This window comes from Tupaia chinensis, unplaced genomic scaffold, assembly GCF_000334495.1.
Source record: "Tupaia chinensis unplaced genomic scaffold, TupChi_1.0 Scaffold000365_1, whole genome shotgun sequence".
Classification (NCBI taxonomy): domain Eukaryota; kingdom Metazoa; phylum Chordata; class Mammalia; order Scandentia; family Tupaiidae; genus Tupaia; species Tupaia belangeri.
The window spans coordinates 1,982,732-1,998,003 of NW_006159862.1; the positions used below are offsets into that span (position 1 = coordinate 1,982,732).

Consider the following 15,272-nt stretch of genomic DNA (forward strand, 5'->3'; position numbering starts at 1 on the left):
GGCCTGCCCCTCTGTCTCTGCATGGAAGGACATGTACCCAGTGATCAACGGGGGTGTCCCCGAGACCACGGAGCTGCTCAAGGAGAGGTTCGACCACATCTTCTACACGGGCAGCACGGGCGTGGGGAAGATTGTTATGACGGCTGCTGCTAAGCACCTGACCCCCGTCACGCTGGAGCTGGGAGGGAAGAGCCCCTGCTACGTGGACAAGGACTGCGACCTGGACGTGGCCTGCCGGTGAGGCTCCCGGGGCCATCTGGGCTGCCCCAGCCGTCCTCCCAGCACTGTGGGTCTGCTCTGGTGGCACCAACAGCCTGTGGCCCTCCCCAGAAGTTCCAGTGGGGGTGGGCTTATTCACAGGAGACGTATAGGGAGTCCAGGAGGGCTTCCTGGAGGCGGAGTGGTCTAGGTTGAGCTCTGACCACTGTGTGCCTCACAGGGGAAGTGCTCCAAGGAAAGGCGAGGGTGGGACATTCAGGGGATGGAGAAGCTCACAGAGCCCAGCCCTCCACTGGGGTGGACTCGGATCTGAGATTTGGAGTGCAGGGCCAGAAAAGAACCATGGCCGACACATGGGGGGCCTGAGTAGCAGTGCCACCCCATGCTGGGTGTGACCAGACAGCCACCAAGCCTGCCCACCCAGATATCCTCCAGAAATTCTCCACCAGTCACCCATGCGGTTGGGGTGCCCTGGCTCCAGGAGGCTCCCACGAGCCTGGCCGGGGGCTGGGGGCTGCTGCCCCAGTGTGTGGGAGTGAGCGGGCCGCTTAGGAGGACACAGCCTACGGCTCCTGCTGCCCGGCGAGCTGCCCTCAGCCTGAGCCCGCTGTCCTTTGACCCTGAGCGGGCAGTCGAGTGTCCTTGGGGACCTCCCCGTGCCTTTTGGGATGGGGCGGGTGGAGTCCAATGTGGGGTTTCTGCAGACGCATCGCCTGGGGGAAGTTCATGAACAGCGGCCAGACCTGCGTGGCCCCCGACTACATCCTCTGTGACCCTTCGATCCAGAACCAAATCGTGGAGAAGCTCAAGAAGTCGCTGAAAGTGAGTGTTGGCTCTGCAGAGGGAGAGTGAGCGGCTCCAGGGGCCGGCGTGGGGCTGGGCGGGCTGCGAGGCCTTTAGGAAACGCGGGGCTCTCTCCTGGTCATAAAAGCCACACCTGGCTCAGCCGCGGTAGGGCGCCGCTCTGCAATGTGCAGTTCGGACCCCAGGTCCCCCTCAAACGTGCCACGTGCTCCTGGGAGCCCGCCCTGGAGAGCCTGGCTGGCTGGAAGGCTGGGGGCTGGGGAGTGAAATCGAGGGCGAGCGATCTCCCCAGCCCTGTTGAGGTGCCCGTTTTCTTTCTCTTTTAAAAAAAATTATTATTATTATTATTTAATTTGCTATAGCGCACGTGCACTCACCAGAGAGAGAGGGAGAGAGGGAAAGTGAGAAAGCAAGCCACAGACTCGAACCATGGTCAGCCATGTGAAAGCCCAGCACCTTAATCGCCATACCACTTTCTGGCCCTTCTTTTCTTTCTCTTTCTCTTGCTTGCTCTTTCATGAAATAAATAAAACAAATACGTTTAAAAGAGTGGCACATTACAGAAGGTCAAACGTGGGGCCAGCAGATGGCGCAATCATTACATTGCCGGACTCCCACATGGTCGACCACAGTTTGAGTCCCAGACCTGGTGGTTGAAACTCACCCTGGGCGCGTGTGCATACGTGCCCACGACCCCGGGAGGAGAAGAGAGAAGGGATTTGGCGTGACCATCCTCCCTGCGAGAGGGGGCGATTTCTCACTTGCCCTCTCTGTCTCGCTCGCGCTCTCTGGCAGCGCACGCATCCTAAGACAAAAACCTCTCAAAAGAAAGAAAAAAAGTAACGCGATTGCGGTAGATAATTTGGAAAAGATTAAATATTAACGGTATGAAGAAGAAAAAAAGCCCCACTCAGAACTCAACCAGCCAAGACGGTCACTGCTGACTCGCAGCCACACGACCTTTGGCCGTGACCGGGGTACGCGTCCCCACCGAAAGTCCCCCTTTCCCCCACAGGAGTTCTACGGAGATGACGCCAAGAAGTCCCGGGACTACGGGAGAATCATCAGCCCCCGGCACTTCCAGAGGGTGATGGGCCTGATCGAGGGCCAGAAGGTGGTCCACGGGGGCACTGGGGACGCGGCCTCCCGCTACATAGGTGCGTGGCCTCCCCCGGAGAGCACCACCCACCCGGGGGGCTGTGGGTTCCTGGCAAGTTCGCAGGAAGTGAGCACAGATACTCCATACCAGGGGCTGGGCTAGGCCAGGCCTCAGTAGGGGAACCCCCACAAGGGCCAGAGGGGCTTCATGTCCCCTGACCTCTGCAGTGTCAGCAGGAGACAGGACCACGGAGGCCGCAGGAGCCCCGGGTGCATCAGCCTTGAGGCTTTCCCAGTGTCCAGGCATGTGGGTCGCAGAAGGAGGCATGGGGGAGTACGGGAAGGCTTCCTGGAGGGGGAGAGGTCTAGGCTGAGCCCTGACCACTGTGTGGCATCACTTGGGACGTGCCCCAAGGAAAAGCACGGGAGAGATATCGGGGCAGTCGGCCCCAACCTGTCAGCAAGAGAGGGCTCCAGTCAGGCTCGGGAGGCCCGCAGGTGCAGAGCCTGCCCCCATGCAGGTTCGTCCAGGGCGTCCTGTGGTCTGCCAGGATGGAGCCCGGGACACAGTGGGGGCCGTGGAAGAGCTCACTGGCCCCGTCCCTGTCCGCGCTGGGCCTGGGCTCTGCCCGTGATGGTCTCCCGAGCCTGGGCTCAGCTCCGCCATCTCCCGCCCGCTCCCTGCCCAGCCCCCACTATCCTGGTGGACGTGGACCCCCAGACGCAGGTGATGCAGGAGGAGATCTTCGGGCCCGTGCTGCCCATCGTGTGCGTGCGCAGCCTGGACGAGGCCATCCAGTTCATCGGCCAGCGCGAGAAGCCCCTGGCCCTCTATGTGTTCTCCAACAACGACAAGGTGGGCTGGGGCGCCCTCGTGCCAGGTTCAAAGCCCGAGGCTGTCACTCACCCTTTCTGAGCCTCTCTCTCCCGATCCCTACGATCAGGACAGTCACATGCCGAGCTCCGACCCAGGTGACCGGCGGTGACATAGCACCCTGTGGGCACAGGGGAGGGTATTTTCGCTCTCTCACATGGTGCCCAGGGCTGTGAGGTGCGTGGGGAGGGCGCAGACTGCAGCCATGGCTCCAGGCCACGTCTAGACAAGGGAGGCCTGGGCGGCCCGGAGGAGGCAGGCTAGCGGCTGGGTCTTGGTGCAGGTGATCAAGAAGATGATCGCAGAGACGTCAAGCGGAGGGGTGACAGCCAACGACGTCATCGTCCACATCACCGTGCACTCGCTGCCTTTCGGGGGCGTGGGTGAGTCTGGGCTGAGCTCCCTCCTCGGCGGCCCGAGGGCCGGGCGCACTCACCCAAGGGCCTTCGGGAGACGCGGACAGGCTGGTGTCCCCATCCCGCCCTCTCCAGTCCAGTCTCTGGCCTCCACCTGCACTTCCCCCAGCCGCCCTCAACCTCGGGGCCTGGAGGGTCCCAGCGGTCACCTGGTGCACCTGGCTCACTTCCCCGGGGCCCTGACCGTGGCACCGGCCAGAGGCCACACGGCCGCTTAGTAGCACACCTGGGGTTAGACTCTCTCATCCGTGTCCCTGGGGTGCACGTCCTGCAGGTTCCCTAGGGACTGGCCTCCCCTGGGAGGGCACGTGGTCATGTACACACAGCCCGGAGGGTGGCTCTGGCCCGGGGGCCTCGGGGCCACCTGAGCCCTGAGCCGGCTGCTCCCTGCAGGGCACAGTGGCATGGGTTCCTACCACGGCAAGAAGAGCTTCGAGACCTTCTCTCACCGCCGCTCGTGCCTGGTGAGGTCCCTGCAGAACGAGGACCTCAACAAGGCCAGATACCCGCCGAGCCCGGCCAAGGTGAGAGGTGGGGAACGGCCGGGGGCACTGGCTGGGCAGGGGAAGCCCGTGGCCTCGGGCCTCACTGTCCCTCCATGTCCTTCCTCACAGATGACCCGACACTGAAGAGGGCTGCTCTGCCGGACCTGTCCACGCTGTGCCTACATCACAGTGGAAGCCCTCCCTCGCACCCCTGCCCTGGAGAACACTCCTGTAGCCCCAGGCCTGCCTCTTGTTCCTCTGCTGACCTCTGCAAGCCCCCGACTCCCGCCTGGACCCCAGGCCTCACCCCTCCCAGCCCCGCCCCCTGTAGACACCATGGAACCCAATAAAGTTTCCTGAGTGAGTGAACGCGTGGACGCGGGCTTCTCTTGCAGCCCTGGCTGACCCAACCCCACTGCCTGTGCGGTTTGACTTCCTACGAGTAGGAATCCTCCCTAGGCCCGCAGGGCCTCGAGACAGGAGGCAGGGAGGCTGAGCCTTGACACAGCAGCTCAGCCATCCTAACCTGAACGAGAAGGCGAGCTGAGAAGGGGACGGCTAGGGCAGAACAGTCACCTGGACACCACTATGTCCAAGTTGCCCCGGATACTGTGTGCTAAGGTCTGAGGGCTTCAGGGTGACTTCAAGGGCAAAGATCAATGGGAACGGGGCTTACGTCACCAATGGCCACACCCTGACACCGCCCAGTGCCACAGCAAGGAGGCTCGCGCGGTAGGGAGGGGAGCAGGGTGCTCTAGGGCACGGGGTCAGCACGGGTGTGGGTGTCAGGCGGCTTTTGGGGGGAGGATGCCCAGACGGGGGTGAACCACGGTCTTTGGGAGCTAGAAGGACCTGGGAGGGGACAACAGCCCGTGACAGACCTGTCCAGGTGTGCTGACATTCCCGTCTTCCTGCATGTGAGCTCAGGGAAAGCCCCGAGGGCCCCGGTTTTCCTCCGTTGCCGGGTCAGGTCTGCAGGCGGTTCGTGGAGCAGCAGAGTAACGCCCGTCCCGAGCTGAGAGAGGAAGGGCATCAAAGATCCGTAGATGTTTCCTTTTTAAAATTTGCTATAGGGCATGTGTGCTCACCAGAGAGGGAGAGAGAGATGAGGAAAGTACCCCAGGGGATGGCCACGCTGCAGTCTCTCCTCCTCCGTCCTCCTCTCAGGATCTTGGGCACGCGCCCACAAACACCCAGTGTGTTTTTCAAGCTGTTAGATCTGGAACTTGAACTGCATAGTCGACCACGTGGGGACCAGGCACCTCAACCGCCATGTCGCTGACTGGCCCAACCCCTCTCTATGTTTAAAGTCTTCTCATGACATTTAGAAGAAGCCTTCAAGTTCCTAAATGGTCCTTGGAGGAGCTGTGTGGTCAGGGCTCCGCCTTATTCTCTAACTTCCGCCCGCCCCCTTCAAGGCCCAAAGCCACCCTGAGGCCTTCGCTTCCTCTGGGCTGGGGCTCTCTCTCTCTCTCTTTTTTTTTTTTCCCCGGAGAGGTTTTTGCTATAGGGTGCGTGGGCTCACCAGAAAGACAGAGAGACAGAGAGACAGAAAGTGAGAAATCCCCCCCCCCAGGGAAGATGGCCATGCACAATCCCTTCTCCATTCTCCTCTCGGGATCTTGGACACGCATACACACACACTTGGCGTGAGTTTAAGCCACCGGGTCCGGGACTTGAACCCGGTTGATTACATGGGAGTCCAGCGACGTAGCCATTACGCTAACTGCTGGTCCCTGGGCTGGGGCTCTCTTCACCTGGATCTTTTTCTGGCAGGCTTCTCACACCCGTCCTAACACAAACCTCACGCATTTCTCTGCTCACTCTCTCTCATCCGCCTGCCTTGTTTCCAAAATGATTGTCTTCAGTCCTCGTTCCCCTGCCTCTCCTGTTCAGATGCAAGGCCGACCTGCGTCATTGTATCTGCTCTGCACCCCTAGAGGCTAGACCAGTGACTAGCACATAGTAGGTGCTTGGTACAAATTGTTTTTTAAAAGCATTTCTTGTTTTATTTATTATTATTATTTAAGTTTGCTATAGGGCACATGTGCTCACCAGAGAGAGAGAGACAGAGAGAGAGAGGGAATGTCAGAAAGCAAGCTGCCATGTCTGGGACTTGAACCTCAGTAGACCATGGGAGAGTCGAAAGCCTTAACCACCATGCCATCTACTGGCCCTGCTTGATAAATATTGTTAAGTAAATAAATAAATGAATGAGCTTAAAAGGCGTCACAGGTGTTTAGTTGCGCTGACCCTCGCCTTTGGGCCATGATTCCATGTGAAATGTCACCGTTTTAGATGATAATGTTCAGAGGAGCCACCTGTGGGTTAAAGGGACGTTTCGAATCAATGAACAACAAAGATCCTGATTCAAGACAGTGAGTCCAGCTGTCCCCACAGGCACCCCTCTGGTAAACCACCGCTGCCCCGGCTAGCAGTGACACGCAGAGAGCTGCGGTGGGCCCTACAACTGCCTCTGCCCCACTCCCAATCCCCAATCCCCAACAAGTCTCCGTAGCAAGGGCGTGGGCCCAGTTACAGACCAGGAAACAGGTTTGGGGAGTCGCGTCTTTGGCCACGGTCTCACTGGGCCTGTCACAGGTACCATGGCGCTGGTCCTAGTCCTGTATTAAGTCGCTCACAGTAATACTTGAGACTGATTTATAAAGAGCCGAAGGTTTGTTGAGTCTACTCCGTGGTGTGGTGATTGAGACAGCTGGATTCCATGTGGCGGACCCCGCTGTTCGAGTCTCAGCCAGGGGGGCTTGAGAAACATGCTGTGTGTGTGTCCATGCCCAAGATTCCGTGACGAGGGAGAGATGGAGAAGGGATTGCAGCACGACCATCCCCCATGGGGAGTGCTTTCCCCTCTCTGTCTCTCGCTGGCAAGCACATGTGCCCTATTGCAAAATTTTTTGGAAAAAGAGAAATAGAGAGTTGATTCACAGTCTGGGTGAGCAGAACGTCAAAGGCATCACAAGGTGCTGTAAGGCAGGTCCTCGCGCAGAGCGGAGCGTGTCTGTGTCCGCGTGGCTCTGCCAGCCTCGTACCCTTGTTATAAACACCCCAGAACTCAACACGGGGCCACCGTCATGACTCGGCCACGCCCAAAGGCCCCACGGTGGGACATCATGAAGGGGGCGTGTTTTCACTTACACCTTTACAACGTGACCTAACCACAGCACGTGTCCACCTTCTGGGGACGCCCGATCACTGCTCACTGAGACCAAATTCATGCAAGCACCGGTATCCAAACCAAGCCAGCTCCATGGCACCTGCCCTTTCCTGACGCCACCGATGGCTCCTCGAAACCTTTGCAGGGGAGCTGGGAATACTCAGCTTGGAGAAGAGGAGGCTCAGGGCTTCCAAGGACATGATCCACACATAAGAAGCAATTGCAGCCCACAGAAGCTCTCAGTTTGCTTACATTTGCTGATCCCCTTTGTCCTATGTTAGAACAACAGAAAGGAACATCGCATCCACGTATGTGTTCATTCAGTAGATATTAATAGAGTAGGCTGTTCTGGGTGCAGGGATAGCCATGGAGGAAAGAGACAAGTTCTCTGCTGTTGAGGCATCTACATTGATTAGGATGCTGCAGTCAGGATCAGGCTAGGCTTTGCTGCAGTAACAAGTCAACCTCGAAGGTTGGTAGTAGCACAGCAGGAGGTTGGGGGGGTGAGTTATGCTCCACAAAGGCAATAGGATATGCCACTAGCTCACTGTAGGATTGGGGGGTTCACCCCAGATCACCTCCACTCATACCCCATTGGCTGAAACCATGGCCTACAGAGCTGAAAGGATGGTGAGAAATGTGGGGGAGCCATTGCTATTTGTTGCTCTCTCTCTCTCTCTTTTTTTTTTTTTGCCACAGGGTATGTGTGCTCGCTGGAGAGAGAGAGAGAGACAGTGAGAGCAAAGGTGAAAAATCACCTCTGGTGGTGGGGATGGGAATGGCCACACTGCAATTCCTTTTCCATTCTCCTCCTGGGATTTTGGGCACACACACACACACACACACACACACACACGCATGTCCAAGCATGTCTCAGGTCTGAGATTTGAACCACAGTTGGCCATGTGGGAATCTGGCACCTTAACCAGCATGTCACCAGCTAGCCCCTGCTCTCTCTCTCGCTCTCTTTTTTTTTTAAAGAATTATTTCATTTTATTTATTTATTTATTTATTTTAATTTGACCAAAGAGAGAGAGAGAGAGTGGGAAAGTGAGAAAGCAAGCTGCCAGGTCTGGGATTCAAACCATGGTCAACCATGTGGGAGTGTCCAGCGCCTTAACCATCACACCACCTGCTGGTCCCCCCCCCTTTTTTTTTTTAAAGTATATTTACTTTACTCATGATAGAGAGTCCATGTACACACGATAGAGAGACCTCAAATGGGGCCTGGTCCCTCTGTGAGGTCTGGCTCCTCCTGCACATGCCTAACCACCACACTTGAGGGCTGCCCTGTCCCACATTTTCTCGTCCATCCGTGTGTTGGTGGACACCTCGGCTGGTCCCACGTCTTGGCTATTGGGACTGGCAGAGCATAAATGTTGGGGTGCAGTCTCTCCGGGGCATATGATGTCCTCTCCTGCGGGTCTACAGTATACCTAGCTATTGGAGCCACTCTAGGCATTTCAACAGAAAGAGACTCAAGAAAGGGGATGGGGTCTTGGCAAGATCATGGGAAGGGATGGAGAAGCGGGTGCAAGGTCGGGTCTCCAGGGACTCCCAGGAGGCAGTGGCACTGGCCCCCAGAGGCCACGTGGGAGCTGTCACGTTTTAGCACTCACTGGTGCATACTTGTCCTGAGCATCAGGGAGCTGGGGCTGCGAAGCTGTCACTGTCACAGCTGCCCTCGACCCCAGCACCAGTGGTGACCGGACACGGCTGCTGGTGCAGAAAGCCCATGGTCTCCCTGCTCTGTGCCCGCGTGCATCTGCAGGACGGAGCTCCGTCCTAGATCCCCAGCTTTGGCTTTCTGGCCGCTGCCACAGGTGCTGCTCGTGGGAAGCGGGAACAGAGGCTGAGAGCCAGTTGGCCGCATGCAGCCCCGAGCGTGGGCCGACTGCCCCGCCCCCGTGAACACCTACAAATCAGTTCTAACAGCAGTGTTCACCTCCGGGGGCTGGTGTGAGATGAAACAAGATCACACAGATAACACACTTGGCACCATGCTTAGCTAGGGTGAGTCGGTGCTAGTAGTTGTTATTTATTTTGGTTTTATGGTAGATTTTGGCCGTAGGGCATGTACTCTCCAGAGAGCCAGGGAGAGAGAAGGTGAGATAGCGCTCTCCGGGGAGGCGGCCACATCGCAATGGCCTCTCCTCCTCCCTTCTCCTCTTGGGATTTCGGGCACCCACGTCCACGTACTCGGCATGATTTTCAAGCCACCGGGTCTGAGACTCGAACCACAGAGTTGGCCATACAGAATCCAGTCGCCTTAACCTCCAGGCCATTTGCTGGCCCTGTAGCTAATCATTATTTTAACTTTATTAATTCATTCCAAGAGTGAAAGACACAGACTGAAAGTGAACAGTCCCAACGGGATGACGCTGCGGCACGCCCATCCCCAGCCAGCCCGGATCACCGGCACACGCATGCCCGGTGGACCCAGGGAGGTCTCTGGACACCGGCTGGTTACCTGCTCGTGTGGGCCTGCCCCGCTGCATGCTGGGACCCAGCACTGCGCCACCACCCGGCCCTGCTCTTCTTTCCGATACTTCCTCCTCTAGCTCTGCGATTCTGAGCCCGAGTCAGGTCCCTTATTCTGAAAGCAGGTTCCAGAGGTCAATCGGCTGGTGGAGACTTTGCAGGAGGTTTAGGAGTGGCCCCGAGGGTGGCCCGGCAACAGCACCAGTCCTGGGCCCCTGCCGGTCACTCGACTGGGCCGGGAACCGCTGACACTCCAGCCAAAGGGGTTATATAAAATGCAACTTTTCCTTTGTTTATAGGAAATTTTGAAAACACCCACTGGGCTTGGCCTAAGCAGCTTAATTCCTAAAGACAACAGCAGTGTTCGGGCGGGCAGGGACTCCACACGCAAAGCAGCTGCCAGGCCCGGAGCCAGGCCCCACAGGATGGCAGCCCTGGCAGGCTCAGAACCAGCCTGCTTTCCCTCCAAGAGCCTGGCTCTGGAATGCCTGGGGGAAGCCGTGTACTCTTGGGTGTGCGGCTCCCACCCACATGCACAGGAGGGCCGGGCCTCTGCCTCGGTTTCCTGCCTGGCACCAAGTCCTCTGCCATGCGGGCAGCTCTCCCCACCCCCAGGCCCTGGCTCTGTGTGGCTTACGATGATGTGGGGTCCCTTCTAGGCTTCAGTCAACACTTTGGACAGGCCTCGGTGTCTTCGCGGAGCAGGAGAAGGGGGAGGCACCTCTGCTTCAGACGTTGGGGTGGGGAGTGGGGACGCCTGCCTGCACCTCACTGCTTAGACCCAGGCTCTAACTGGATGGAGGGGAGAAGCCTTCGCTTCCTTCCACAGCGATGGCGTGTGTAGGTGCCAGGCTTCACGAGTGACTGCCTTGCCCCTCCTGGGAACGCTGCCAGGCCTGGTCTTTCACAGAACATCTTCCCTTTGAGCCGGGGCCAGACATGATCTCACAAGTCCTCAAGTGACCTTCTGGGAAATGTTTGTGCAGGGAACTGCGGTGCTTGAGAAAGACAACCGCTCTGTTTCCCAGCGCGTGTGTGCCTGGCAGGAGCGTGCAGGGCTGCGGAGCTGGTAGGAAACACAGTCACGGCTTCCCTGCCTTGGGGGTGCAGAGGAGTGAGACCAGAGATGCCCTGGCAGAACGACCAGGCCTTCCTGAGTGTTCCATCATCCAGTGCTTTTTCTTTTCTTTTTTTTTTTTTTTTGAGAGGTTTTTGCCATAGGGCACATGGACTTGCTGGAGAGACAGACAGAAAACAAAAAATCGCCCCCAGGGGGGATGACCACAACACAGTCCCTTCTCCATTATCCTCTAGAAATTTTGGGCATGCATGCACACGTGCCCAGTGTGTCTCAAGCTGCCAGGTCCAGGACTCGAACCTCAGTCAGCCACGTGGGAGTCCAGCCCCTTAACTGCTGGTCCCTTGAGTTCTTTTTAAAAAAATTGCCAGAGGGCATGTGTGTTCTCCGAAGAGAGACAGAGAGAGAAAGTAAGAAAGCACTCCCGTGGGAGATGGTCACGCCACAATCGCTTCTCCTCCATTCCTCCCTCCTTTGGGATTTTGGACACATACGCACATGTGCCTGGTGTGTGTTCTCAAGCTGCTGGGTCTGGGACTTGAACCATACAGGCAGCCGTGTGAGACCCAGCCGTGTGAGGCCCAGCCGTGTGAGACTCAGCTGCCTTTTTTTTTAGAGGTTTTTGCTTTAGGGCGCATGCATTCGCCAGAAAGACAGAGAGAGACAGAGAGACAGAAAGCGAGCAATCACCCCCCAGGGGGGATGGTCACGCCGCAATCCCTTCTCCTCCATTCTCCTCTCGGGATCTTGGGCACGCACGCACACGTGCCCGGCGTGAGTTTAAGCCACCGGGTCCAGGACTTGAACCATGGTCAACTACATGGTAGTCCAGCGACATAACCATTACGCCAACTGCTGGTCTCAAGAGATCCAGCTGCCTTAACCATCATGCCACAGGCAGGCCCATGACACGTTCTTTTTCAGCCCAAGTGTTGCTAGATAGACAGGAAAACAATTTCATTCTATTTGTGCTCCTAAACCCACCGAGAGTGATGGAGGTCAAAGGCAACAGCACAGACATAGGCCGTCGCCCCTCCATCCCCCCTCCATCCCCGCCCGGGCAGACATTACAAGACGACCACCGCACTCTGTCCTGCAGAATCGTATGAGGATTGCGTGCAGGAGCGGACAAGACCGAGAGAGCAGCACTAGCAGGCTGGAGCAGAGCGACTGGCCAGCCCGATGCAGCCAGGAGAAAGCGTACTTTGGACGCAACACAGATTCAGCTCTGCCACTTTCTAGCGGTGGGACCTTGGGTAAAGTATGTCCTTTTCTCAAGCCTCAGTTGTCTCACCTGTAAAATGGGAATGCGCTTGTCACCCTGAAAATGTTGGCATGAGATTCGGACCAGCAAGGTGGCGTAGCAGTAATGCACTGTCAAGCAGTGCTGATCCCTACGGGAGCCTGAGGGTTCGGTTCCTCGGTCGACACATGCTCTTGATCCTGGCAGACGGGAAGGCTCGGGGGACGGGGTATCGTGGCATGAGCCCTGTTGAGGGTGCTTGTGTCTCTCTCGTTCTATTTTTCACTCTTGTGAAAGAAGTAAACTTTCAAGATAGCCTTGGGAAATAGCTTTTGAAAAAGACCTAATGAGGGATCAGCAGTTAGCGTAATGGCTATGTCGCTGGACTCCCATGTAGTCGACCGCGGTTCGAGTCCCAGACCCGGTGGCTTAAAACTCACGCCGGGCGCGTGTGCGTGCGTGCCCAAGATCCCGAGAGGAGAATGGAGGAGAGAGGATTGTGGTTTGGCCATCCCCCCGGTGGTGATTTCTCGCTTTCTGTCTCTCTGTCTCTCTCTATCTGGCGAGCACACGTGCCCTATAGCAAAAACTTCTCCAAAAAAACAAAAAAAGACCTAATGAGATGTGTCTGGCTAGGACATAAGGAAGACACCTGTCCCTACGTACACCGTCACTACACTCCCACACGCTATGCACGCACTGCGGGAAATCTGTAGCCATGAAAACGCCGAGCTGAGCTGAAGTTTGGGCCAAGCAGAAGCTTTCTCTTGAATCATAGTCTTTTCCTGCTCTTCTTCCTTTTCCTCCTTCAAAAAGTCTTTGTTATGCAGATCAGTTAACTCACTTAAGAGAGCTTCTGCAGTGTCCATTGACTCAGCAGTCTGGGCTGTTTACAAAAAGTCTCCTCTAATCTATCTGTATCTTTCAAACGTTACGTGTTGGACCCGGCAAGTGGCGTAGTGGTTAAGGCCCTGGACTCCCACAGGACTGACTGCGGTTCTCATTCGAGTCCCGGATCTGACAACTTGCTTTCTCACTCCCCCTACTCCTTCTCTCTGGTGAGCACATAGGCCCTACAGCAAACTTTAAAAATAATAATAAATAAACTAAATAATTTTAAAAAACATTAGGCATCCAGGGTTCAGAATTTGAGGAAGAAGGAAAGAGAAAAGACCCTAAGTCCATTAAGTGAGTCCTATTTCCACCTCCATATAGGGCAGCTCATTTACTTCTTATTCAGCCCTCAATGTCAGGGGTTTTGGTTTTATTTTTAAGTTGTGATAAAATATACATACCATTAAACTTACCATCTCAATTTAAAAAAAAATAAAAACTGTAATAGCATGTAATAGAGCGCTCTGCAAAGGTGGAAGCCATAGATGGAAGCCTGGGCTTGGTCCTTGGGTCCACTTGTGCATGCAGGCGTGACCCTGGCTAGCTGGGTGGGTATCAGTGGGGGACCCTCCTGACAGTGCTTCTCCCTGTCTCTGTTGAGAGGACTTGTCTTCCCCTCTCTCATAAAATAATAATAATAATAATAGTTTTTTAATTTTTGTATTTAACGAGAAAACTAAAGAGAACCGGTGACTTGCCCACAGTCAACACATGTGGCCGGATCAGAACTTAGCCCAGGTCTCCCTGAAGTGAGCAATGCTTCTTCCTCCCACGAGCAGCCCTGTCGTGCTAGACAGAGCACCTCACCGAAGAGTGCGCAGGTCTGACCTCCCACAGGCTGACCCGCATCTGATAGGTCAAGAAGTACCAGAGGGGCTGGCTGGTGATGGGGCTTAAGGTGGCTGAATCGCACATGGCCTCCTGTGGTTCAAGTCCTGGTCCAGGGGCTTGAAAAACACACCCTGCACATGTGCACGTGTGCCCAAATCCCGACAGGAAAATGGAGGAGAAGGAATTGTGTCATGGCTTTCTCCCCTGGGGGGTGACTTCTCACTTTCTTTCTGTCTCTGCCCTCTCTGGCGAGCGCATCCATCCTATTAAAAAAAAAAAAAAATCCCGGTAGATGCCCAGGAGAGCTTGTTCACAGGGGGGCTCTGAAGACTCTGAGGTGGAGGGGAGGGCGGAAGTACAGAGACCCTGCCAGGCCCACACAGCCAGGGGCCCTGGGCGACAAGGAACAGACCCACTGAAACCGTCTCCCGTGAAGAGAACACCCGAGATGGAGCAGCAGCCTCAGGGACAGGGAGCAGCCAGCCCGAGTGACATGGCCGACAGGGGAGTGAACAAGGAAGTAAGGAAAGGGGAAAGGAGAGGGAGGAGGGAGCCTGAGGAGGGAGGGGAAGAACTCTTCAGAGTCTCGGCCTTTCTCTGGGTCTGTTTCTCCTTCCAAACTGGCTGTCTGTGCAGGTTCCTGCCTCCAGAGCCCCCTTCAGTTTAGGACTCATTTTGCACGGCCCCCACCATGTGCTCGGCCCCACAGGGACCTGCAGTCACCAGGCCCACTGCCTCTTCTCACAGCCGGCCGAGTGGTCCAACCTGGGCCTGAAGTCCAAAGACCGAGGCCACGTGGCAGTAGGCAGGTCCTTCCCCCGTGGGACGCTGGTGGTTTGGTGCTGTCTGCTCCCGCTGGGGACACCCGGGTCCCTCGGGCCGCTCTGCATTAAGGAAAGGCGGGCTGGCTCCGGCTGGCGTGCTGGTAGGGTCATGTGCAAGTCATGGGCCTGCCTGAGACCTCAGGAAGCTCTGTTTGTGGCCAGCAGGTGGTGCGGTGGTGAAGGTGCTGGATTCCCACGTGGCCAGTCATGGTTCAAGTCCTGGGCCTGGAGGCTTGGAAAATCATGCTGAGCACGTGCGTGCCCCAGATGCCAGGAGAGGAGTGAAGAGAAGGAACTGCAGTGTGGCCGTCCCCCCAGGGGTGCTTTCTCACTTTCCTTCTCGTGCCTTATTCTCTCTGGTAAATATACACACCCTATGGTAAAAACCTAACAATAAAAAAAAAAAGATCCAGCCGTGTTTCATACCGGCCACTCCCTACCAGGACAGTGGGGCCCGAGCCTCAGAGCCCTGGGAAGCTGCATGACCCCATCAAGGCTAGGAAGTCCTTAGATGGCCCCCCTACACCCCAGATGCCTAAGCAGCTGCCTCCTGTCCAGAAGCCCCCCCACCCCAGGGTAAGCGTGCTGAGGTCTGGGCAGCAGCAGGTTGTGGGCCCTGATAGCCCGGGGAGTTTCCGGAAGCAGCCTTAGGGACATAGGGGTAGTCAGCAGCAGGCCAGGCTCAGGAGGCCCCAGCCCCTGGAGAGGCTTAGCAGCTGAGAGAGACACACATCCATGATGTGGAAGGAGCCGTGGGGCACAGGGCATGGCGCCCCTTCACCTGTGCAAGACCCCATAACCGGGCCAGCTGAATGTTCAGGCTGAGTCTAGCCCAACGCACATCAGAAAG

The 15,272-nt window shown here is 56.6% G+C and overlaps 1 protein-coding gene across 2 annotated transcripts in view; it reads left to right on the forward strand.

Annotated features, from left to right (window-relative positions):
• Positions 1–4,261, forward strand: part of ALDH3A1 (aldehyde dehydrogenase 3 family member A1) — a 9,069-nt gene extending 4,808 nt beyond the window's left edge. For both annotated transcript variants that reach the window (XM_027773692.1, XM_027773691.1), the window contains 7 exons: positions 29–237; positions 924–1,041; positions 2,039–2,180; positions 2,811–2,977; positions 3,279–3,378; positions 3,805–3,935; positions 4,026–4,261. In XM_027773692.1, the coding sequence (XP_027629493.1) occupies positions 29–237; positions 924–1,041; positions 2,039–2,180; positions 2,811–2,977; positions 3,279–3,378; positions 3,805–3,935; positions 4,026–4,040 (882 nt within the window). In that variant the 3' untranslated portion in view covers positions 4,041–4,261. The remainder of the gene's footprint in view (positions 1–28; positions 238–923; positions 1,042–2,038; positions 2,181–2,810; positions 2,978–3,278; positions 3,379–3,804; positions 3,936–4,025) is intronic.
• Positions 4,262–15,272: the final 11,011 nt, after the last annotated feature.